The following is a 25,433-nucleotide window of genomic DNA, read 5'->3' as shown; positions in this document are numbered from 1 at the left end:
TGGAAGATGCTCTCATTTTTATTATTCCTCTTGGCATCCCACTGAAAGTGTTACACACTTCACCAGGCACACATGAAGAACTTTTTTCTCCCCCACCCCTCTTACCCACCCCGCAAAGTCTGCAGACTTGTTAATCTTGCCGAAAAGAAACCAGAAAAACTTTGATCTTTATCTTCCTCACTTTGGTAATTGTGGAGAGGGGAAAATGGTTCAGATCCCCTCTGGGTTTTATTTTTTCACATTTCCCCCATACAGACCATGTTACAAGTGCTTGTGGTATGCTCAGGCTTGTCTGTGAAGACCTATTTACCCAAGAGCCCCCCTGTTTTTGAGGGTTACTCTTTGTAGGTGTATGGAGTTTCAGTTCTTGAGTTAAACACACTTTTCTGTCAGGACTGACCTGTCGGAACAGAAGTCCCGTGTTTGTTCTAAACAGATGATTCTTCACAAAAAGACCTAGAAACTGGGGTGTTCGTTTGCTGTATTAGGTATGATTTTAAATGGAGTTTTCAGTCTTTTTCAACAAAGGCAAAATGCTGTAAGGATTTAGGATCGTAATGTAAGGAATTAGTGTTGAAAGACCAGGACTCAGAAATATAATCAGTAATAGAGATAATGAAATTTATGGAATATGAATTGATACTCTCCTCAAACCAGAGAAACTGTCCTTGATTCCAGAGATTAGCTTCAAGAAAGCTGTAGTAACTGAGCTTTATTTCTGAAATTTTAAAAATCACGCATTTACAGTGTACTGTGAGGTGCTTCTTAACTGCGAGGGAGCTTGATTTCACACAGCACATGGATGTTTACCTTCCTGTCTTACATACATTTCTAGCACATTTCCACCTTCCCCTTTTCAAGTGTATTTTACTATCCATTGATACCTACCTTGAATTCATAAGTCTGCCATAAAGAAGTCATTTTGGTGTCTAGGTACATGTTTTTCTTAATTTTATTGGTGAGCCATTGATGTAGGCCTAAAAGGGCAATACTACTGTTTTCATATTTAGAGTAATAGTTGTTGATCCGATGATATCAGCCTGTTGAAGGATATGGTCTCTTTCTGTTTAAACTGAGGTTTAGTGTTGAGTGATTCACTGAATCTCTTATTTTACTTAAATGGTAGAGAAGTTACTGTGAGTCCTCAGGATGAACATGCTGGAATAGGAAGAATTATAAAAACAGTTTGGAGTCTTAATTTAAAAACCACTGGAGGGCGCGTGGGTGGCTCAGTTGGTTAAGCGTCTGACTCTGGGTTCTTGGTTTCATCTCAGGTCATGATCTCACAGATTATGGGATCAAGGCTAAGGTCAGGCTCCACAGCTGGCAGTGTGGAGCCTGCTTGGGATTCTCTCTCTTTCTCCCTCACTCTCTGCCTAGCCCTCCCCTGCTCATGCTGTCTCTGTCTTTCTCAAAATAAATAAATGAACTTTAAAAAAAAAAACACCGGAGTTGGGGTACCTGGGTGGCTCAGTTAAGTGTCTCACTCTTGGTTTTGGCTCAGGTCTTGATCTCACGGTTCGTGGGATCCAGCTCCCCTGTCAGCCCAGAGCCTGCTTGGGATTCTTTCCCTCCCTCTCTTCTCCAGCCCTTCCCCCCCAAACAATAACCACCACCACTGGAGTTGATGAGAAGAATGGAACCGAGTCCCAGTATAAGGGAAAACGTGGTGTTCTCAGTCTCCTCACTGTCACTCTGGCAGTGCTGCACATAGGTGTCTTGCAGTTACTTTCATATACATGCCTACACACATAATACATATATACGTACATGTGGATTTTTTTACTTACTCCTGCATCTGAGCCTTTCTGTGCCAGTGTCTAGTTGGGAGATTCTGCCAGTTTCATATGTGGAAGTGGTAGGTTAGTTATTGAGGATCTTTGATGCAGTGCTCCTTCTAGATTTAAGATTCTGTTAAATCTTTGAGGTTTTTTTTTTTTTTAATTTTTAGTTATAAAATACAAAAACCGAGAATTTGCCATATTAACCATTTAAGTGTGCGGTTAAGTGGTACTAAGTACATTCACGTTGTTGTGTAACCCTTAGCACCATCCCATGTATCTCCAGGACTGTTTTCATCTTACAAAACTGAAACTCTCCCTCATTCCCCTTTCTCCTGGCTCCTGGTAACTACCTTTCTGCTTTCTGTTCTTTGAATTTGATTACATAACCTCATGTAAGTGGAAATATACAATGTATGGCCTTTTGTGACTGGCTTATTTCACTTAAGAAAATGTCTTCAAGGTTCATCTGTGTTGTGGCATGTGTCAGATTTTCCGTCTTTCCCAAGGCTGAATAATATTTCATTGTATGTATAGACTACATTTCGATTATCCATTCATCTATTGATGGATCCTTAGATTGTTTCCACCTTTTGGCATTTGTGCATAGTGGTGCTACGAATGTTGGAATGGAATGTTGCTGTGATTTTGTTTAAATATCTGCTTTGAATTGTTTTGGGTATATTCCTAGGAGTGGAATTGGTGGACCATGTGGTAGTTCTGTGTTTAACTTTCAAGCACTCATTCACTATACTGCTTTCTACAGTGGCTGCACAGTTTACATTCTCACCAGCGGTGCACAGGATTCTAATTTCTCCATATCCTCATCATCGCTTGTTATTTTCTGGTTTGTTTATGTTTTGATAATAGTCATCCTAATAGGTGTGAGCGAAATCTCATAGTTTTCTTTTATATTTCCTAATGACTGGTGATGTGGAACATTTTTTTTCAGATGCTCACCAGCCATTTGTATATCTTTGGAGAAGTGTGTATTCAGGTCCTTTGCCTATTTAAAAAAAAATTTTTTTTAGCGTTTTTTTTTTTTTCTTTTAATTTTTGAGACAGAGACAGAGCATGAGCAGGGGAGGGGCAGAGAGAGAGGGAGACACAGAATCGGAAGCAGGCTCCACTCTCTGAGCTGTCAGCACAGAGCCCGACGTGGGGCTCGAACTCACGGAGTGTGAGATCATCACCTGAGCTGAAGTCGGATGCCTAACCGACTGAGCCACCCAGGCGCCCCTCCTTTGCCTATTTTCTAATTGGATTGTTTGTTGTTTTTATTGTTGTAGTTCTTTATTTTGGATATTAATCCTTTATCAGATAATAATGCTTTGCAAATTATTTTCTCTCATTTGTGGGTTGTCTTGTCACTCTGTTGATTGTGTCCTTTGATGTGCAGTTTTTAACTTTGTAGTCCAGTTGGTCTTTTTCTTTTGTGGCCTGTACTTTTGTTGTCTTAGCTAAGAAATCATGGCTTAATGCAGAGTCATGAAGCTTTTGCCCTTCTGTTTTCTTCTATGAGTTTTATAATTTTAGCCTGTATGTTTGTGTCTCTGATCCATTTTGAGCTTATTTTTGCATATAGTGTAAGGTAAGGACCCAATTTCATTCTTTTGCATGTGAATGTCTAGTTTTCCCAGCGCATTTGTTGAAAAACCTACTTACTCCGTTGAATGGTCTTGGTACGCTTGTCAAAAATCATTTGATCATCTCCGTTGACTTTGGTTTTATAGTGATGCTCTTTTTACAGTAATTTGGTATGTGTAATTTTTATTTGATGTTTCTGAACTTCGTTTAAAATATTGGAGTTAGGGGCACCTGGGTGGCTCAGTCAGTTGAGCATCTGACTCTCAATTTCAGCTCAGGATGGTCTCACAGTTGTGAGATCGAGCACCACAGCAGGCTCTGTGCTGGGCACGGAGCCTGCTTGGGATTCCCACACCCTGCCCTTCACTGGCTTGTGGGTGCGCTTGCTATCTCAAGATAAACAAATACTTAAAAAAAAAATAAGGGGCGCCTGGGTGGCTCAGTCGGTTAAGTGTTCAATTTTGGCTCAGGTCACGATCTTGGCAGTTGCGCGTTCAAGCAGAGCCTGGAGCCTGCTTCGGAATCTGTGTCTCCCTGACTCTGCTCCTACCCCTCTTGTGCTCTCTCACTCTCTCAAAAATATATAAACATTTTTTAAAAATTATAAAAAATAAAATATTGGAGTTGGAAAAAATATTGTAGTTAGAAGATGATAAATAATATGCATAGTTAGCCTTTAGGAGTATTCTGTAGAACTTTGGAGCTTTTTAATTTTAAAGTAGAAATAGTGAAGATTAAAATTTGTGAAGTTTTAAAATATCCTATTTTGAGGCATCTGACCCTCGACTTCAGCTTAAGTAATTAGCCTAGGGTCATGGGATTGAGCCTTGTGTTGGGCTCTGTGCTTGGCCTGGGACTTGCTTAAGGTTCTCTCCCTCTCTCCCTGCCTCCCCCGCTCTTTCCCTCTCTCTCTCTTCCCCCCCCCCCCCCGCACTGTCCCACTCCCTCCCTCCCTCCCTCTCCCCCATTGGCGCTCTTTCTCTCTCTCTAAAATAAAACCAAAAGTAATAATAAAATATTCTGTCTGTAAGACAACTGACTCTTAAAAAAACAAAATGATGATGGTGAGAGGGTCTAATTCAGAAAAAGAAAGACTTTGAGACCTATCAGCCAATTTCAGTGCATGATCCTTAATTGGATCCTGGCCTATAAAATACATTTTGAGTATAATTGGGAAGTTTTTAGTATGGTCTAGGTATTAGAATGAAGCTAATTTTATTAGATGTGATAGTATCATAGTTATGTGAGAGAATATCTTTATTTTTACAGGTGAACTATTTAGAGGTGAGGTATCATACTGCAGTTTACATTGCTGAAATGGTTCAGCAAAAAATAGGAAACTTAGCATAATATTAGCAGTTGTTGAACGCAAGTGATGGGGATATGGTGTTCCTTGTATTTGTCTTTTTCTGTATGTCTGATCGTTTTTAAGGTTTTTAAAAAACTCTTTGCACTAAACTTTACATTCAGTTAGTTACCAGTGTCTGCTAGATAGCTCTAGGTAACCTATGAGTACCTTAAACTCAGTACCCCAACTGAACTGTTATTTCCCTGTCTTCTGTTCCATCTTGCACTTTCTTATAGGGTTGTTTTTCCCTACATCTTCACCTGGCATCTACCTCTGTCATATATACCATGGTGGTAAAACAATTCTTCCATTTCCATATCTCCCAGTTATTGCCAAGGTCCTTGAGTTGGGATCCCTTGTATCCACTCGTAGAACTGAACTGTTGAACTGTATTTTCCTGTGTTCACTTGAGTGTATTCCATTTTATTTATTGTGAGTGTTGGCTTTTTGAAGGTGAAGAATACTGGTTCTTTTGATCCAGGTCTTGAATGTGGCGCCCAGAGTTATTTTAGAGCATCAACCAATTGAACGATAAATTCTTTGGGCATTTAAAAATGACACTTTGTATACTAGGTGATCACTGAACGGTGTTATACTTTATCTTTTAAAGGTGGGAAGAGGAACGCTACCCTGAAGGCATCAAGTGGAAATTCCTAGAACATAAAGGCCCTGTTTTTGCTCCACCATATGAGCCTCTTCCAGAGAATGTCAAGTTTTACTATGATGGTGAGTTATTCCAAGGTTGTCTAATTGTTGGCCAAGAAAAGAGCCTGCTTCTACTTACGAATAGAAAACGTGGAGGGATCTTGTGCTATATAATCCTTTTTGTTTATTTCATTTTGTTTTATTGTCATTGTGTGGTTTGGGGGAATGGTCATCAGTTTACTTACCTCTTAAAGGCTCATTTGGTGATGAAGGAACTGCCTTGAGAAAAAGGGACTGTTAATGTTTTAATTACATGGTCCCCAAAAGTTCCCTCCACATAGCTTACAGCACTTGGTCCCCCAGTTAAATGTTTTTATCTGAACTTCATTTCTGAGAAGCCACTCTTTGCAAGATTTATTAGAAAAGCCTTACTTGAATGGTAGTATTTTACCTTAGCAATGTAATGCAAGCTGATAAGCTGCTCATCATGAGAAATAGTACTAGTATTCAGTTGAAGATTAGTCAGCCATCAGCCTCTAGGTAGGGCTGGTCGGTGTCAATCACTCTGTACATAGCACAACAATATGCCTTTACTATATGTGCAGTCAGATTTCATAGGCTGCTGTAAAGAACTGCCCTGCCTACGCGCTTCTCTCAGAACACTCAGAGTTGTCCATTAACTACCATTGGTGTTTCTGTCCTTGGGCTGAAGAATTGAAGAGTACCTTTGACATTCTTCCTCTTTGCAGTGTAGCACTGTGCAGATGGGAATGTTCAACTGATCTCCCTCATTCCAAGAGTTCTATCCATTAATGGGTAGAGCATTTTCCCCCAGACCCTTACATGCTTAAGATTTGCTAGGTGGATCTGGACTCATTTAATAGATGTGGAATAGTATTGGGTGGTTCTGAACCAAGGGGTCTGCTGACCAAACCTTGAGAAATACTGGGCAGGAAAACTGCCTATGGGCATTAGTGGTGAACACACTCAGGAAAATTCTCGTACATCTCTTTGTCCGCCAGTAATGGCCTTAGGGCCACAGATATTTATAGATAAAGGTAGTAGTTTATACTGGGTCTTGCAAGTGGGGGACGTGTCAAGCTTGGCAAGCTGGAATTCATTTTTTATCCAGTGTGCCTGTGTTAGACACCAAGACCCAGCAGCCTTGGACAATATTGACCACTCTCTGATTGCACAATATTTGCAGTCTACCAGGACCCTATAGCCTGAATGACAATTACTTGCATCATATAAACATTCTGACTTGTGTCGACCAGAGCACACAGGACACAGTTCTATTAGCCCTCATAGTTGGTTACTTAAATATAACTCCAAAGCCAAACTCCAATGAGGAAAAAGAGCCTAGAACCTTGGAAGAAGACAATCCTAAAAGGCCATGTATTTTGTTTGTAGCTCATGTCTGGACTTACCAAGAGCTTTAGAAAGCTCAACTAGTAAAGCCCCATTTTGAGGTTCAAAATGGTTTGAAGGAAAGCTAGATTCTCTAGTCTCTGGGTTTCTCTTTTTCAAGATGGGAAGCCAAGGCCTGAACCAGTCATCACTGGTCACTGTGGTCCTTTCCTTCATTCTTGGCCAGTGCTCCATTATAGGAGCTCCAGCTGTATCATTTTCTCAGTTGGGTTTCTCACCGGTATTTCTTCCCTTTGATTACATAAACTCGCATTGTGCAGTAAGTTAGGATGTTGTATTTGAATTATTGGTCCAAATTGATACTGTAAGTCCTGCCTGCTCTCTAGGGAAAAGAGTTCTCAGACTCCTTTGGAACTGCCAGGGAGGCAGGGCACCCGCTTGCTGAAGCAGTGATTTGTGTCTCTCTTGAGAACCTCCAGTTTTCAGCTCTGACTCAGCAGTTTCTTCTTCCTGGAGCTCAGGCTTTTCCACAAAGTGCTCCCATTGCCAGGAAACTTCTAGTCCTCTTCCCACCACTCTGCTGCTGGGGAGCTGTCATTTCCTCTTGACAGCTCATCTAAAATAGGAGGCATCAAAATTCCTTCCTCTGTTGGTACAGAATTCAGTAAAATTGCCCAAAGAGTCTCCATTTTTTTGTTTTCAAATACTTATTGATACTGGTTTATGTCAAACAGACCTAAGAACAGTTTACATTCTTTTCTTGCCGTTTATTTTATTTCATTTATTTTATTTTTAGTGACTAGAATATAGTGACTTAAATTTATAGTGACTTAAATTTAGTGACTTAAATTTTCCTTTATATCAGAAACATTACAGGGTGCCTGGGTGGCTCAGTCGGTTAAGTATCTGACTTCAGCTCAGGGCGTGATCTTGTGGTTTGTGGGTTCGAGCCCCGCATCGGGCTCTGTGTTGACAGCTTGGAGCCTGGAGCCTGCTTTGGATTCTGTGTCTCCCTCCCTCTGTCTCTCTCTGCTCCTCCCCTGCTCATGCTTTGTCTCTCTCTCAAAAATAAATAAACATTAAAAAAGAAAAAGAAACATGTTACAGCTTTACTGGCAACTCTAGTTCAGACCTGAGTTGGGGAGAGCTGAAGAAGTGCCGGAAAGCCTTGAAAGCTAATAACCCTGTCGTCCCGAAAATGACTTCTTTCAAAGGCAGGAGGTTGGGGGGAGGGGGAGGAGGTTTGAATGGGGAATGTGGTGCCACCTGTTGGCCTTTCGAGTTGCGGATTCCACACAAGTTCTGTCTACCCTGACGATTTCAGTTTTGTGCCATGATTCCCTATATCCCGCAATTAGGGATGATGATTTCCCAGCCGTCATGAAATGAGTTATCTTCTGAGTTTTGAAATGAATGGATTTCTGGTTAAGATTTAGTTTTCTATAATGAAAGTGAAAATCCTTGGTGAATTTTAGTAGCTATGTAATAGCAAGACAGTGGGATGGTATTTAACCGCATTTTAGGTATAGTCAAATTATTATGCCGTGGATTAGTTCCAGATGGTGTTGTAAAGTTGGATGTTCAAGAAAAAATGGAAATTGTCCCTAAGAGTACGGTTAAAGATACTCTATTCTAAAAGTAGATTAAACTCCCAAGTACTTCCCCTTATTGCTTTATTATCTAATTAAGGTACACAAAGCCCGTAGGCCTCATTCAGATTTACGTTACAGTTAGCATTTTTCATTGTATAACATCAGGATTCCTTTAGAACAGCTTTTGCTAACGTGCACGCTACCAAGAATCCCAGTCATCCCTTGTGCTCTGGATGAGTCTGTTTCCCTGAAAGAGGCAACTTCATAATGCCTGTGTTCCAGAGCAATCATCTCAAACTCTAGTATGCACACGAGTCACCTGAGGGTCTCTTAAAATGCACTTGCTGAATCTATAGATCTGGGTTGGGGCTTGATTCTACGTTTGTAACAGAACGCCCACGTGATGCTAATGCTGCTGATCTGTGAGCCACACTTTGAGTATCAGAGTTCTAGAGGAAGGTCTTACTTAGATTTTTCATGTGGGATATCTGGGCTTGCCTGCTGTGGATATATATTATTTTATTCATATTCCACCCACCTAACTTTAAAGAAGAAAGATGCCTATTTCTTTTCCCCACAATTCCTTTCTTCCACTCCCTGCCCTATCCCTTCCTCCCCTTCTTGAACAGAGGCTGCTTAGCTTAGCAGTGGCAGGAGTCCCTCTGAGGATTTGATTTTTAAAAACCATTGAAGAGGTGTAAAGGACCCTGCTTGCTGAAAGGAAAAGGAAGAGTGGCTGGGCCTCCCCCAGCTCATACCTGTCCTGAGCAGGCACCTGGGAACAGTTTACTGGCATAGTCTCCAGAGAATGACCCAGGTAAATATCTGCTAAAGAGAAGGAGAACTTCTACAACTAGATATAAATCAGTGTATTGTCTTTGTTGTTGTTGTTACCATGTGTCACCAGACCTTGTATACCTTGGGAAGGTAAACCATTAGTTAGAAGACTTCTCCAGAGCTCAGTATTTATACTCAAAACATGAATTATACACCTCAATTTTTGGAACCACTTTTTCCTCTAGGTAAAGTCATGAAGCTGAGCCCCAAAGCAGAAGAAGTAGCTACGTTCTTTGCAAAAATGCTCGACCATGAATATACTACTAAAGAAATATTTAGGAAAAATTTCTTTAAAGACTGGAGAAAGGTATTGTAGCTCATGTATTAATATCCTAGCACCTCGCAAAGATATTAATCAAATACTAAATAGTAAACTGTAACTTCACAAAAAATTCTGATGTAAAATTTGAGCTTTATGAATTTTATTGTATTTAAAGTTTTTCCTTTTTCCCTATTTGTTCATTATGTTACATAGATTTTCTATCCAACAAGAATATGTATATTTCTTTCCTCTCACTTTCATATGGCTGCAGGAGGGACTTTATCAGACCAAACAAAAAAACCTCAATTCTGGTTGAGCAAAGGAAACTTTGTCTCTGCAAGACTGCCTGCCCCTCTGTCTCCTATTGCAAAGAGAGATGTTAATGTGATGTCCCATTCCCTTTTTATTCTTACTTCCTTGCTTTTGGTACTTTTTGCTCTTGAAATCACATGCCCTACATCTGTTTAGGTGATTTTAAACAATCTACTTACTCTCAATTTGAATAATGTGGACAGAGGCTGAGGTGAAGTTTACCTTCTGAATAGCCCTGAAAATAACATTTTAAGTGAGTAGAGTAGGGATGTTTCTAAGAGAGAATAAGTATGGAAATGTTTCTCTTATTGCTAAAGGAAATGATACGTATTCATGTTTCTCAACTATGGGATACACAGGCCTGTGGATATGGCAGGGTGTAAAGAGCTCAAATTACATAAGAGTTCCATGAGCTTTTTCAATGATAAATCATGTAAAGTTTTTTTCTATTAAATATTTTATAATAGCACAAAGTAATAAAATTATGTTTTCTTTTTTTTCGAAACTCACAAATTTAGATTGGCTACCTCTCCAAACACCTTTGGCTGAAAAAAATGGTGCTTTGCTGTAATCACAAAGAAACCTAGGGTATTAAATAGTGTATTTACCTTCTTCTTCTGTCTCCCCCCTCCCCCTTTTTTGACTAGGAAATGACTAATGAAGAGAAGAATATTATCACCAACTTAAGCAAATGTGATTTTACCCAGATGAGCCAGTATTTCAAAGCCCAGTCAGAAGCTCGCAAACAGATGAGCAAGGAAGAGAAACTGGTACTATAGAATTTCTTTTTTTTTTTTTTTTTTTTAATGTTTATTTATTTTTGAGAGAGGCAGAGACAGAGTGCAAGCAGGGGAGGGACAGGGAGAGAGAGAGGGAGACACAGAATCCGAAGCAGGCTCCAGGTTCTGAGCTGTCAGCCCAGAGCCTGATGCGGGGCTTGAACTCACAAACCACGAGATCATGACCTGAGCTGAAGTTGGATGCTTAACGTACTGAGCCACCCAGGCACCCCGGTACTATAGAATGTCTTAAACCTCTGGAGAATTTTGGAATAGTGATTAGTTCATCTAATTTTCTTCTTGGTTCCTACACAACTTTGACTTCAGTAATTTTACATGGCTCTGTACTGAAGATTTAGGATTCTTGGCCGAGTAAAGTTTAAATTTTCTTAAGGGCTTTATATACTGAATGTTGTGAATAATAGGCACTTTATTGAATGACTTAGTGTAAGAACCTGGTGCTCTTTTGATCCAAAACCAGTCAGTAATTCCAATAATACAGTATTTAAGGACGGGCAGACCTGCACAGTGACTTCTGGATATTAGGGTTTTAAACAGATAATATTGTTCCCATACCTCCCTGTTCTTGATCTCCCTGGGATCTAGGCATGCTCATCCATCTCCATCTTCATTCCAGAATGATCTTTCTAGTATCCAGTGAGATGTCATTTTCTTCTAGGGTACCAGTAGGCAAACTATAGGCTGTCTGTTTTAATTAAAAAGTTTTATTGGAACACAGCCACAGCTAGCTGTTTAGATATCCTCTGTGGCTGCCTCTATGAGGCAGTAAGAGAGTTGAGTAGGTCCAGCAGAGACTGTGTAGCTCTCAAGACCAAAATATTTTCAGTCCAGAGAAAGTTTGCCAAACCCTGATCTACAGAAATTCAGGCCAAAGTTTCTTTTTCTTTTATTCTTTCCTTTTCCTTTTCCTTTTCCTTTTCCTTTTCCTTTTCCTTTTCCTTTCCGTCTGTCTTTAATTGGAGGTCCAGATGTTAAGGACTGTAAGGAATTTTAAAGCCCTTTAATTTCTATATTTTAAAGGATGTGCATGCTTATACAGTTTAGACGACTGTATTTATATAACTCATTGTTTGATGGTACCTATTTGACCTTTAGTTTAAAATTCGAGTTACTGTAAGAATGATAAATGCACCAGACTTTTCAGTCCCATTTTAGTCTTCTCAGTATTCCCAGTTAGTGAAACTTGGTTTATTATTTACTTCAGGGGTATTTTAAAACTTAAACCACTTTGGAGCTTTGTTTTTGCAAATAGTGATCCAAAGATAGGACAGTTTCAGAAGTATCACCTTGTCAGAGCCCTGGCCAAGGACACCTGCCAGCAAGTTCTGAATCTGTTTCTACCTACAAGGCAACAGGACTTAGTTAGGTTGAATTTCTAAGTATAATACGAAAGAGTCAGCAGAGGGTAAGGAGGCTCCAAATTCCACACCCACACTCCTTTTTTGGAGCAAGGATCACAAAGTAGACAATGTATGTACCCATATACCTAGGAAAGAATCTGTAACAGGTATGCTTGAGTTGAAAACCCATCTGAAGTACTGTACAACTAAAATGTGTCTGGAACCTATGAGAAAACATGGAGATGTTTTTTATGAGGCCTGTCAGAGAGTCATACCCCTCTGCCATTTTGACACTACTCAACAAAATGACGTTAGTTTTTAAAGTTATATTTAGAAATACCTATGTAACATGTTCACACATAAATCCTTTAAGAGAATAGAATCAGTTTTGAATCTGTAATTAGAAGTCAAGCATAGATATTTTGGGGAATTTTTATTGTGTTTATGTTTGGAAACTGTTAGAGGTTATCCTTATTTGCATTTCTTTCCTTTTTTTTTTTTTAATTTTTAAAAACGTTTTATTTATTCTCTACACTTATGGTGGGGCTCAAACTCATAACCAAGTTCAGGAGTCACATGCTATTCTGACTGAGCCAGCCAGGCACCCCTATTTGCATATTTCTTAGTGATTGTTAGACTTTTCTCTACCTTGACCTGTTCTCAAATAAGAGATAAAATAGTAGGAATAGGGAACAGCAATTTGAATCCCTTTTGAATACTTCTTTGCTCTGTTCCAGAAAATCAAAGAGGAGAATGAAAAATTACTGAAAGAATATGGCTTCTGTATTATGGATAACCACAGAGAGAGGATTGCCAACTTCAAGATAGAACCTCCTGGGCTTTTCCGTGGCCGTGGCAACCACCCCAAGATGGGCATGCTGAAGAGACGGATCATGCCTGAGGATATAATCATCAACTGTAGCAAGTGAGCACAGCTCATTGTTTGGGCCAGAAATAAAGTTGGGGGCTTCATTTGTTCTTGGGAATATTGTTGCTGGGAGTATTTCCTAGGTTGCATAAGTCTGTTTGGGAACAGCACAGTATTTCCATATATATAGATCTCCTGGTATTTTTCAGTTATTGACTGGTGATGAGGAAATTTGGAAATACATGCTTAGCAGATTTACCCACTTTAGGTCACAAAAGGTGAAACTGTCCCTCACTTCTCCTCAATTCACTACCCTCCTACTTTGTTATTTCCACAGAGATGCCAAGGTTCCTTCTCCTCCTACAGGACATAAATGGAAAGAGGTCCGACATGATAACAAGGTTACTTGGCTGGTCTCCTGGACAGAGAACATCCAAGGTTCCATTAAATATATCATGCTGAACCCCAGTTCACGAATCAAGGTAAGAGGTAGCTAAGAGCTGCCCCAGTTAGTGGGGCTGATAATCTCTTGTTGAAATGTAGTGTTACTGGTCTCTAGAATCACTGTGACAAATTAAAAACTCTCCACAAAATCAAGTATTTTCATGCCTTCCTTAGGTGTATCTGTCTTCTGCGTCACATTATAATCTGATTCATTTATTCACAAATATTTACTGAAATCCCAGTATGTGCCTGGCATACCATATGTATGCATGGTGTTAGGAACTGTGTTGGTAAACAAAACAGATGCAGTCCCTACCTTCGTGTTGCTTACTATCCAGTGGTGGGGTTGTGATGAAAAATGCAGTAAATGTAAATTGGCTTCTGCTACTTTCTTCCTCCCCTTTCTTGGCTCTGAAGAAGGGAGCAGAATTGCTCTGAATCCAGAAGTTGTAAAATCTAGAGTCTTACATACTTCGGCTTCCTAAGGTTACACCTGGATAGGTTCCACCAGGACCAGGTGAGATTATGTATATGAAAGCACATCATAAACCATTGTATACCCCTGTGTTGTTATTTGTTAATACTATTATTGAAAGGGGAAAACTGTCTTGGAAGGACAGTCCGTTCTTGTTAGCCTGCTAGGCATACCCTGCTTGGGAGAACTTCCTCCCTCAGATGTACTGTGGAACTTTGCATAACAACCTAAAAGAGAGATGAGCTCTAAAAAGGCAACCAAGAAATGAGTTCTTTGTAGACTATGACTGTTAACTTACAGAGGACTGGCACTAAAGACACTCTTAATTTTGGTTTATAGGTTATTGAACATGGTAAGACATGAAAGCCACACCTAAAAAGGCTATGTGTTTTGCCAGCGCTATAAACTGCACACTCTCTAGCTTATAGTTCTTTGTTCTTTTTTTTTTTATTTAAAAAAAAATTTTTTTTTTCAACGTTTTTTTATTTTTATTTTTGGGACAGAGAGAGACAGAGCATGAACGGGCGAGGGGCAGAGAGAGAGGGAGACACAGAATCGGAAACAGGCTCCAGGCTCTGAGCCATCAGCCCAGAGTCTGACGCGGGGCTCGAACTCACGGACCGCGAGATCGTGACCTGGCTGAAGTCGGAGGCTCAACCGACTGCGCCACCCAGGCGCCCCATAGTTCTTTGTTCTAATATGAAAAATCTCGGATACTTCCTGCCATTCAGTTGGAAAATGTCACTTTTCCTAGTTTAAGTATAGAATCAGAAAGAAAACCCTCACGAGCAGAAGTCAGGTCTTCTAAAGGGGCATGTTATTTTCTTCTGAAATAAAGGTAGATAAATGGTGGTTTTAGCTCTCAACTCGTAGGCTAGTGGGCAAATTGGGTAAGTATTCAACTGTATTAGAAGAAAGGTAAGCATTACATGCTTTAGAGAAATGCAGCAGTTATTTCCCAGCACTTACGGATGAGGAACAACTTTATGAAGGAAATTAGGTTACTGTTGGTGTTAAAAGAGAGATATTCCAAACAGAATTATGTCATTATAGATGGAGAGTGAGAAGTGTTAAAAAGAAGTAACAAAAAGAATTAGCAAGTGGTGATTCTTGCACAACATTGTGAATGTGCTAAATTTTATGTGTATTTTACACATGGAGAAAAAATAAAAATTTGGGACACCTGGGTGGGGTCAGCTGGTTAAGCATCCAACTCTTGGTCTTAGCTCAGGTCTTGATCTCGGGTGGTTCGTGAGTTCAAGCCCCGTGTTGGGCTCTGCAATAGGCATGAAGCCTACTTTAAAAAAAAAAAAAAAAGGCAAAATAATGATACCAGGTTACTGTTAAATATTTTCACATAAGTTTATATTTGATTATCTTAACAACCATACAACATGTACTAATGCCACTGTCTTATAGCGAAATAAATTTAGTCTCTTGGAGGCCAAAAAATTGCTCATGATCCAGTAGTTAGTTACTCACTCTGACTTAAATCCTTAGCCTCCTGATTGCCTGCGTGTGATAACCCTACTGCCAAATTGTGGCCAGCCTTAAGTGCCATGCTAAAGAGACTGGTCTGTGCTCTGCATCTGGTGAGGACCCATTGAAGGACTTTGAACAGAGGCGTGTCTGGAACATAGACCCGCTTCAACAAGATTCCGAGGCTTTACACACAGTCACACCAGTAAACACGAGCTCTTGTAAATGATGCAAAGGGAAAGTACAGGGTGCCATATAAGAATGTATCAGGGCATTCGATTTGACCGGGGTGGAGGGAAGGCCTTTCTGAGTAAGTGACATTTAAGATAAGACTTACAAGATGAATGGGATTTATCCATGGAAAGGATAAGGGAATGGATGTTCCAGATAAGGAAAATTGCCTTTTGAAATCCCTGAGGTGAGAAAGAGTTTGGTGGTCTTGAGGACTGAGAGAAGGTCATTGTAGTTGAAGTACAGTGAGCAGGAAGGGGGCAGGAAGAGGAGGCTACAGGGGGATGCAGGCCAGATTTTCAGGCTGTTTCGTAAAATTGTTTATATTCTCCTAAATCCAGTAGGAAGCTATTGGGTTTTAACAAGAGGAACAATACCAGATTCGTATTTTAGAAACTTGTGACATAACTGATCATTCTGAGCACTGACCTCTGAAGATTGGATTATATGCATACCAGAAGTACGAATATTCATCAGATGCTGTTGTATTCTAGGCAATGGATAGTGGTGGCCTGGACAAAATGATGCCAGTGTGGGTGGAGAGAGGTGAACAGATTCCAGATAAATGTATACTGCGTTCTCTTAATATCCAGGATTCAAGTTAATTATAGGAGAGCCTTCACCGGTTGAGATCTCCATTGTTGATAGGCCAGGTGGAGACCCTCTGGAGCTGAGAGCCACCAATTTATTCCTGACAATATCCAGATAACCCCCATATACTGTAGGGATTTGTGCAAGTTTCTGAATGATGGTTATGGTAATGAACCTAGAAGTCACCCACAGGTAGGCCTGCCTAGAATCTTATACCCCTCACAGAGTGGCTGACTCTCCTCAGCTGGGTTGGGATCCTAAGAGTCATGAAGATGGTTAAAGGCTTGGGAAGTTGGAAGGGAAAAAGAAATGTGATTTCTCCAGCTTTTTGCCAATCCTTGTTGGCTGTTTCCCACTCACCAAAACAGTGAGAACATCAGAGGTTGGGGTTTGACAGTATTTTGAATAGTCTTTAAATGCAGTGCCAGTAGGAGAAGCATTCTCTAGATAAAAATAGACAACTCCAGGGCGCCTGGGTGGCTCAGTCAAACGTCTGACTTCAGCTCAGGTCATGATATCATGGTTGGTGAGTTCGAGCCTTGAGTCAGGCACTGTGCCGACAGCTCGGGAATCTGGAGTCGGCTTTGGGTTCTGTGTCTCCCTCTCTCTCTGCTCCTCCCCTGCTCGTATGCGCACGCTCGCGCGCGCTCTCTCTCTCTCTCTCTCTCTCTCTCTCTCTCTCAGAAACAAACATTAAAAAGAAATTTAAAAGAGACATTTGCAACTATGTGGATGGAACTAGAGGGTATTATGCTAAGCAAAATCAGTCCGAGAAAGACAAATATATGACTTCACTCATGAGGACTTTAAGATACAAAACAGATGAACATAAGGGAAGGGAAGCAAAAATAATATAAAAACAGGGAGGGGGACAAAACATAAGAGACTTAAATATGGAGAACAAATAGAGGGTTACTGGAGGGGGACTGGGCTAAATGGGTAAGGGGCATTAAGGAATCTACTGAAATCATTGTTGCACTATATGCTAACTAACTTGGATGTAAATTTAAAAAGTAATAAAATTAAAATTAAAAAAATAGATACAACTGTTTCCGATTCTGTGTCTCCCTCTCTCTCTGCCCCTCCCCCGTTCATGCTCTGTCTCTCTCTGTCCCAAAAATAAATAAACGTTGAAAAAAAAAATTAAAAAAAAAATAGATACAAGCATTAGGGGTCTTATTTTTTATGAACTAGTTCAAATATACAAGAATAGATAATGTATTGAATACTATGTCCACCATCTGGCTGTGTCAAACCTTAACATCGTATCCTGTTTGTTCAGTTACTTCATTTCCTAAAAAGTATTCTGATGAACACAATTGAACCCCACCCCCCATTCTCCTTCTTCCTTGGAGGTTACTATTACTGAACTTAATGTTTTCATTCTTGTGTATATTTTTGTTTTTCATAATTTATTTCTGTGTGCATAAACAATATGTAGTATTGTTTTACAAGGCACACTTTTAAACTAGGTAAGTTATTGACATCATTCTGCAACTTCTCTCACTCAGCTTTTGTATTGAGATTTTCTTTTGACATATACTTCTAACTTATTTGTTTTATTTGCTACACGGTGTTCTATTTTATAAAAAAAATTATTCTTGGGGTGCCTGGGTGGCTCAGTCCGTTAAGCGTCCAACTTCGGCTCAGGTCATGATCTCATGGTTCATGAGTTCAGGCCCCACATCGGGCTCTGTGCTGAAGGCTCAGAGCTTGGAGCCTGTTTCAGATTCTGTGTCTCCCTCACTCTCTGCCCTTACCCTGCTCCTGCTCTGTCTCTCTCCATCTCTCAAAAATAAATAAATGTTAAAAAAAAAAATTCCCTTGTCAAGAAACATTTAGAGTTATTTATGATACTTTGCTATTATAAATAGTTCTGGAATAAACACATTTTCCTTGTATAGATGAAAATTTTCCTTAAAGATTCTTTATTAGATACTTTTAAGTTCTCTAAAGTGCCTGAACCAGTTTACATCACCATCATTCCCCCAACAGCATGTACACATTTCTGTCTCATGTATCCTTGTCAACATTTCTCAAGTTTTGCTTTTTGCATTTGGATCTTTGATCTATTCAGATGTATTTTTGTGTATGGTATGAAGTTGAGATCTAATGCATTTTTTCAAATGAATAACCAGTTGTTCCAGAACTATTTAGTTGTATTACCCTCTCTGTTTATATATCAAATTTCTACATGTGTGTCAATCTGTTTCTGGGCTCTCTGTCCTGTTTGTTTCTTCATCAGTAGCTTACTGTGTTAACTACTGTAGCTTGGTAAGTTTTTACTGCATAGGACAAGTTTTCCTTCATCTCGTTCTTCAAAATTGTCTTGACTGTTCTTTCCTCTCTGATGTTTTGCATTCATTTTGAGATAAATCTGTCATGTTCTAATGGATACTGTTAAGATTTTTTTTAATTTTTTAAATGTTTATTATTCATTTTGAGAGAGAGAAAGTGCATGTGCATGAGCCAGGGGAGAGGCAGAGAGAGGGGGAGAGAATCCCAAACAGGCAACTTAGGGCTCAGTCTCACGACTGGTGAGATCATAACCTAAGCTGAAATCAAGAGTTGGATGCTTAACCGACTGAGCCATCAAGGTGTCCCGAGATTTGTATTGTATTGAATGTGTAGATTAGTGGGGGGTTGGGAGGATACATTATTTTGAGTCCTCCAGTCCATGAACATATTCTACTTCTTCACTAATTCATGTCTTTGAATATACTCTCTAATATTGCTTTGTAATCTTCTCCACAGAAATTTTTCCTGTTTTTAAAGCCTTTTTTTCTTAGAGACCTTACAGTTTTTAGTGCTACTGAATGTGATTTTTTTCTACTACATTTCTGTTCTTCCTAGAGTGGTAATATATGACAGCGTTGCTGAGCTCTTATTCTAAAAGCATCTGTCCTTTGTATTTTCTACATAGACAATTAAATTACCTGTAAATAAGGGCATTTTAAACTAATCATTCCCAGTTCTTACACTGCATACTTCCTCTGCTTAAGTTTTACTTCTTTTTTTTACAAGAACCCACAATCATACATAAAATCCTAACCCTCTGTCCATTCAGCAGTTATCACAGTGAGATATATTTGATTAGTTTCTACACTCCATACCTTTCTCTAGGTATTTATTTATCTGAAAATTTCTTTATTTTCATTCTTATAATCTATCTTTTCTCCAGTAAAGAGTATCTTTATTACTGTATATCTAAATATGGATATACAGTAAAACTTTGGATTGTTCTGAGTGTTCCTCAAGACATACAAACTTTAATAAATTTTAACTTGATTAGTAAGCGATGTCTTGCAATAGAAGTAGTAGTATGTGGCACCAAATGTCACATGATCACGACTGAGCCAGTGGTTCTTGAAATTCGTTTTGATATACAAGTGCTTGATTACAAGCATATTTCCAGAATGAATTATGCCCACAAACCAAGGTTTTGCTGTTTTTGTATAGATGCTCAGACTAGACTTTGAATCAGATGACTAATGTATTTTTATTCTAGAAAACTCTCAGCCATTTTTCCACAGCTTCTAGATCATTCCTTCCATTTGCTTCTTTTGGAATTCTCTTAGATGAACATTGAGCTTCTCCATCTACACTTTTTTTAAAGCTCTATTTTCCATATTCTTTTTTTTTTTTTTACTGTTTATTTACTTTTTGAGAGAAAAAGAGACAGAGCGGGAGTGGGAGAGGGGCAGAGAGAGAGGGAGACACAGAACCTGAAGCAGGCTTCAGGCTCTGAGCTGTCAGCACAGAGCCCCATGTGGGGCTCGGACTCACAAACAGTGAGCTCACGACCTAAGCTGAAGTTCGTTTAACCGACTGCGCCACCCAGGCGCCCCTCTATTTTCATATTCTTTACCTCTAGTTCTGGTCTTTATTTGGGGAAGTTCTTTAGGACTCCCTTCCAATTTGCTAATTCTCCTTTTGATTATATGCATCCTGAAGTTTGTATCTCCCCTATAATTCATTTTAATTATTAATTTTTGCTTTCAGAATTTCTAATTATTATTTCATGTGTACTGAATTTTATTTCACTTCATTTCTGTTGTTTTGTTTTATAATTTTTTGTCCTTTTTTGTGGCTGTTACATCTGTTTTCTCTTTATTCATAATTGATATATATGAGGAAACCTTTGTTAGATTGTTTTTTAAAATGTTGCCTGAGGGGCGCCTGGGTGGCGCAGTCGGTTAAGCGTCCGACTTCAGCCAGGTCACGATCTCGCCGTCGGTGAGTTCAAGCCCCGCGTCGGGCTCTGGCCTGATGGCTCGGAGCCTGGAGCCTGTTTCCGATTCTGTGTCTCCCTCTCTCTCTGCTCCTCCCCCGTTCATGCTCTGTCTCTCTCTGTCCCAAAAATAAATAAACGTTGAAAAAAAAAATTAAAAAAAATAAAAATAAAATGTTGCCTGAACTGAATTTGTGTACTAATTATTGTTGGCAGTTTTTCTAAGTCATTTTTCTTTTGTCTTCTGGAATTTCTGTCTGTAAACTTTGGGAGGTGGTTTTTGTCCATGTTATCATTCTCATTTGTTCTTTGCTCTCCACTTCTCTGCTCCCTCCTCATAGCAGTCTTCGAGCCCAGCTCAGCCTGAACTAACACAGGCCCTGGCTTTAGGTCTCCCCATCTTGCTTGGAACACTTTCATTGCTGTTTGAAGCAACCTGAGGATTAAAGTATGATTTCACTTAACCCCATCTAACCCAAAAGTCTATAAATAAGTTTTTGTAGTAGTGTGTTGAGTGGTAATTGATGGTTGTACTTCATCAGGGACTTTAGATCCAAAACATGGGAGGCTACCATGATGGGGCTTTGTTCTATACCTTTCTTCTCGGCCTCCAGAGACTTTTCTATTCTGAGATTCTTTTGCTTGTCTTTATTTTACTTATTCACTTCCCCTGTGTTATGTTATTGTTCTGTTCTACCCCATCTCTGTTCCATTAAGAAATTTAGCTCAAGCATGACGTGACTTAGAGATTTTTGACAATTTTATTTTTATTTCTTAATATTTATTTACTTTGAGAGAGAGAAAGAACACAAGCAGGGGAGGGGCAGAGAGAGAAGGCGAGAGAGTCCCATGCAGGCTTTGCACTTGTCAGCCCAGAGCCCAGCGCAGATCTCACAAACTGTGAGATCATGACCTGAGCCTGATGCTTTAACCAGCTGAGCCACCCAGACACCCTAAGAGACTTTTGGCAATTTTTTAAAGTTGGGCAGTCAAGGGTAAAAAAAAAAAAAAAGCACAGCTGAAGTGTATCTTTTTAATGTCTCCCTTTCCGGAAACTTTAATTGGCCTACTTGCAGTCAGAGTCAGGTTTATACTTCAAACAGCCTCACAAGCCGTCGAAACATTAGGGACTTTTGAGAGCCGCAGGAATGTGTGTTTCAGGTAAAGACTGTCCTGAGCTCATTCGCATCTTTCTTTTTTTTTTTTTTTTTTTAATTTTTTTTCAACATTTATTTATTTTGGGGACAGAGAGAGACAGAGCATGAACGGGGGAGGGGCAGAGAGAGAGGGAGACACAGAATCGGAAACAGGCTCCAGGCTCTGAGCCATCAGCCCAGAGCCCGACGCGGGGCTCGAACTCATGGAGCACGAGATCGTGACCTGGCTGAAGTCGGACGCTTAACCGACTGCGCCACCCAGGCGCCCTCATTCGCATCTTTCTATGCTCATCTTGGTTAGTTCTGCTTTACCTTCCAGGATTTTCATTATATAGACATCTTGTTGCAAGTGTTTCCATTCCCTTCCTCTTCTACTCTGTACTTTGGTGCCCATGGAATCTGAAATAGCGGGAAAATGACAGTCAGCCTTCTGGAACCAGTGGTTTCTACAAAGCTCTCTGATCCTGGATAAACCATAGATCCAGAGGTTAAAAGGACTGCTTATTAAGGTACTCACTGCTAAGTCCAGCCCACTGCCAAGGTTGGAAACATGATCTAGTCTCATTACCTGTAAAGTAGCCCTTAGTAAAAGTGAGGTTCTTCAACCGGTCTTAACTTTATGAACAAAATTTGTCATTTTTTCTTTAAATTAAGTACAGCAAACTTTAGAATCCGTGTTGACATTACATTGCATTCAATCCTAATAAAATATTCTTAGGGAGAAATACACTTTTCTATCTTTAGAGCTTATAATTTTGGGGGGTTTCAAAGATGTATATACCTACAAACTTTTGAATGTAACCATCTGGGGATTAAAGAGCTGGATTGAAGGAAAATGTCCTTATAAAACTTTATAGTCTTGGGAAGCTCTGATTTTGGTGAGTTTTATTAGAAAAGGAAAATAAGACATAACGCTTATTTTTTAAAAAGTTATATTCTGAATCTTTAAAATTCTGAATTCTAAAGTAGAAGGAATAAAACACTAGAACTTGTAGATGGTATTGTGATAGAACATCTACATGACCTTGTAGATTTCCTAGGACACAATAAGCACTAATGATAAAAGAAACAATTGATAAAGTTGACTTCATTAAAACTAAAAACTTGTAGGGGCGCCTGGGTAGCTCAGTTGGTTGGGCATCCGACTTCGGCTTAGGTCATGATCTCACGGCTCGTGAGTTCGAGCCCCATATTGGGCTCTGTGCTGACAGCTCAGAGCCTAGATCCTGTTTCAGATTCTGTGTCTCCCTCTCTCTCTGCATCTCCCCTGCTCGCGCTCTCTCTCTCTCTCTCTCTCTCTCTCTCTCTCTCTCTCTCAAAAATTGACATTAAAAAAATTAAAATTGGGGCACCTGGGTGGCTCAGTCAGTTAAGCATCCGACTTCGGTTTAGGTTCTGATCTCACGGTTTGTGAGTTCGAGCCCCGTGTTGGGCTCTGTGCGGACAGCTCAGAGCCTGGAGCCTGCTTCGGATTCTGTGTCTCCTTCTCTCTCTGCCCCTACCCCACTTGTTCTCTCTCTCTCTCTGTCTCTCAAAAATAAGTGAATGTAAAAAAAAATAATTACAATTAAAAACTTATGTTCAACAAAGGACAAGGTTAATTAAATTTATGTTACAGGCTGGGAGAAGATATTGGCAGCATGTATATCTGACAAAAAACTTGTATCAAGAATATACAAAGAATTCCTATAACTCAATAAAAAAGACAAACATTTGCATAAAAAGCGAAAGATTTGAACAGATGCTTAACAAGATAGAGGTATGGCCAATAAATAAGCACACGAAAGAGTTCTCAACATCACTAATTACTAGGAGATTTAAACCACAATGAGATCTCAGTTTCAGTTCTAGGTATTTTTGCCCTAAATGAAATTGAAAACCTATATCCACAAAAAGAGTTGTACAAGAATGTTTATAGCAGCGCTGTATTCGTGCAAGTCTCAAAATGGAAACATCCTAAGGGGGTCCATCAACAGAATAAACACATGGTCTCATCAAACACATTAGGGATAGTCCTGGATTGTATCTATATACCAGCAATTAAAAGGAGCAAGCTACTGATAAATGCAACGACATGGATGAATCTTAAAAACGTATTGGGAAGCCCAGACACAAGAACCTATACTGTATTATTCCATTTTTTTTTTTAAGTTTATTCATTTTGAGAACGCATGCATGAGCATGAGTTAGGAGCAGAAAGGGGGGAGAGAGAGAGAGAGAGAGAGAGAGAGAGAGAGAGAGAGAGAGAATATATCCCAAGCAGGTTCCACGCTGTCAGCATAGAGCCCTACATGGGGCTCGAACCCACAAACTGTTGAGACCATGACCTGAGCCCAAATCAAGAGTTAGACGCTTAACCGACTGAGCCACCCAGGCACCCCTGTAGGATTCCATTCTTACAATATTCTAAATTAGGCAAAACCAAGCTATGATGATACAAGTCAGATTAAAGGAATAGTGCTTGCTTAGTTGGTGATTAACTGGGAAGGGGCACGAGGAAACTTTCTCAAATGATAGAGAGTATTCTCTGTCTTGATGAGATGTAGGTTACAGGGGTTATGAATTGTTAAAACGGATTAAACAGTACACTTAAAATTGTATAACATAAAATCTCTTTTAGATTTATTCAGAATGAAAGATGAATAGGAAATAGTGGACTAAAATGCACTACTTGTATGTGGAAAAGAATTTTGAATATATATAACAACCTCTACATATCAGTAATAAGGCAAACATCTAAAAATGAGCATATATGAAAAGTTGGTTGGATTTTATCTTTAAACATGGTATTAAATGTATGAGGCCAGTTTGTTGTATCTTTTGTTTAAATGTTAGATGTTTGGAATTCAGAATGCTAGTCATTCCTCTTTTGGTGCATCACCAGCTAAGTGAGAAGAGCCACTTATGGGCCTCCTGACTGGCTCAGTCGGTGGAGTGTGTGACTCTTGATCTCAGGGGTGTAAGTTCCAGCCCAAAGTTGGGTGTAGAGATTCCTTAAAAAATTAAAAAATCTTCCAACAAATAAAGAAGAAGAGCCACTTAAGAATATTGGCAAATGTCATCGCTCCCCAATACAAATCTCAGAGAGAGGATTGGAGAACAGGAACAGCTCATTTCCCACTTTGTATCCTGAATTCAGATCCTGACCCCATTTACCTAGTGTGTATATATATATATATATATATATTTTTTTTTTTTTTTTAGACTTTTTTTTTTAAGTTTATTTATTTTTGAGAGAGAAAGCAAGTGTGCCAGTGGGGAAAGGGCAGAGAGAGAGGGGGAGAGAGAATCCCAAGCAGGCTCACACAGTCAGCACAGAACCCGATGTGGGGCTCAGTTCCATGAGCGTGAGATCATGACCTGAGCCGAGATCAAGAGACACTTAAACCAACTGAGCCATCCAGGTGCCCCTATCCAGTATGCCTAATGAGTAAGCAGTTATATTAGAACCAGAAAATATGGTGAGCCCACTAGTTAAAAACAATCTCTCAAAGAATGTCACTTATAAGTAGTCAGATTAGATTCTCATCCATAGAGAGGGTTGACTGGGTAGGGAAAGATGGGAGGGGGTTAAAGGCAGTTCCCCTGTGGTGGATACCTTGTTTCACTGCGATGGTTTTGAGGAGGACCCTGTCTGGAAGACCTAAATGGATATTTTTTTTTCTGGGAATAGTCTGAGAAAGCTTGTTCAAGTGCATTTTACTGTCTGGATTCCGTTCAAGGAAACTGACGGCAGGGCTAAGCATACTTCCTGGAGGCTAGCTTTCCTTCCCCCAGACCTAGACAAGGTGGCTTCTGCCCCTCCACCCCGCCTCTTATGTCCTTACTTGAGAGAATCCTGGATCCTTGGGTCAGGAGCCGAGCCAACCTGTGAGGAAAAGTTGGTCTTGTGGTACCCTCTGTGAATGGCTTATTTGTTGGGTTTTTCTAAACCTTGTTTCAGTGGCATAACTAAGGAATTGCGCAAATGTGACCCTACAGGACTTTGAAGACTTGGAGTTAGGCTTTAGTAGGCCTGCATGCATTAGAGTGATGGCCAAGAGCCCACTCCTGAGCGGGAGGCTGTGCTGTTAAAGATTGTG

At 39.8% G+C, this 25,433-nt stretch overlaps 1 protein-coding gene across 1 annotated transcript in view; it reads left to right on the top strand.

The window, feature by feature from the left end:
• TOP1 (DNA topoisomerase I) overlaps positions 1-25,433 on the top strand; it is a 95,242-nt gene that overhangs the window by 57,559 nt on the left and 12,250 nt on the right. Inside the window, exons 9-13 of the mRNA XM_040447058.1 lie at positions 5,327-5,442; positions 9,347-9,468; positions 10,383-10,505; positions 12,613-12,800; positions 13,081-13,225. Of these exons, the coding sequence (XP_040302992.1) occupies positions 5,327-5,442; positions 9,347-9,468; positions 10,383-10,505; positions 12,613-12,800; positions 13,081-13,225 (694 nt within the window). The remainder of the gene's footprint in view (positions 1-5,326; positions 5,443-9,346; positions 9,469-10,382; positions 10,506-12,612; positions 12,801-13,080; positions 13,226-25,433) is intronic.

This window comes from Herpailurus yagouaroundi, unplaced genomic scaffold (genome assembly GCF_014898765.1).
Source record: "Herpailurus yagouaroundi ecotype Mexico unplaced genomic scaffold, PumYag 196, whole genome shotgun sequence".
NCBI classification, from domain to species: Eukaryota; Metazoa; Chordata; class Mammalia; order Carnivora; family Felidae; genus Herpailurus; species Herpailurus yagouaroundi.
Note: the sequence above shows the minus strand (reverse complement) of the source record. Positions and strands in the feature narration are given on the sequence as shown.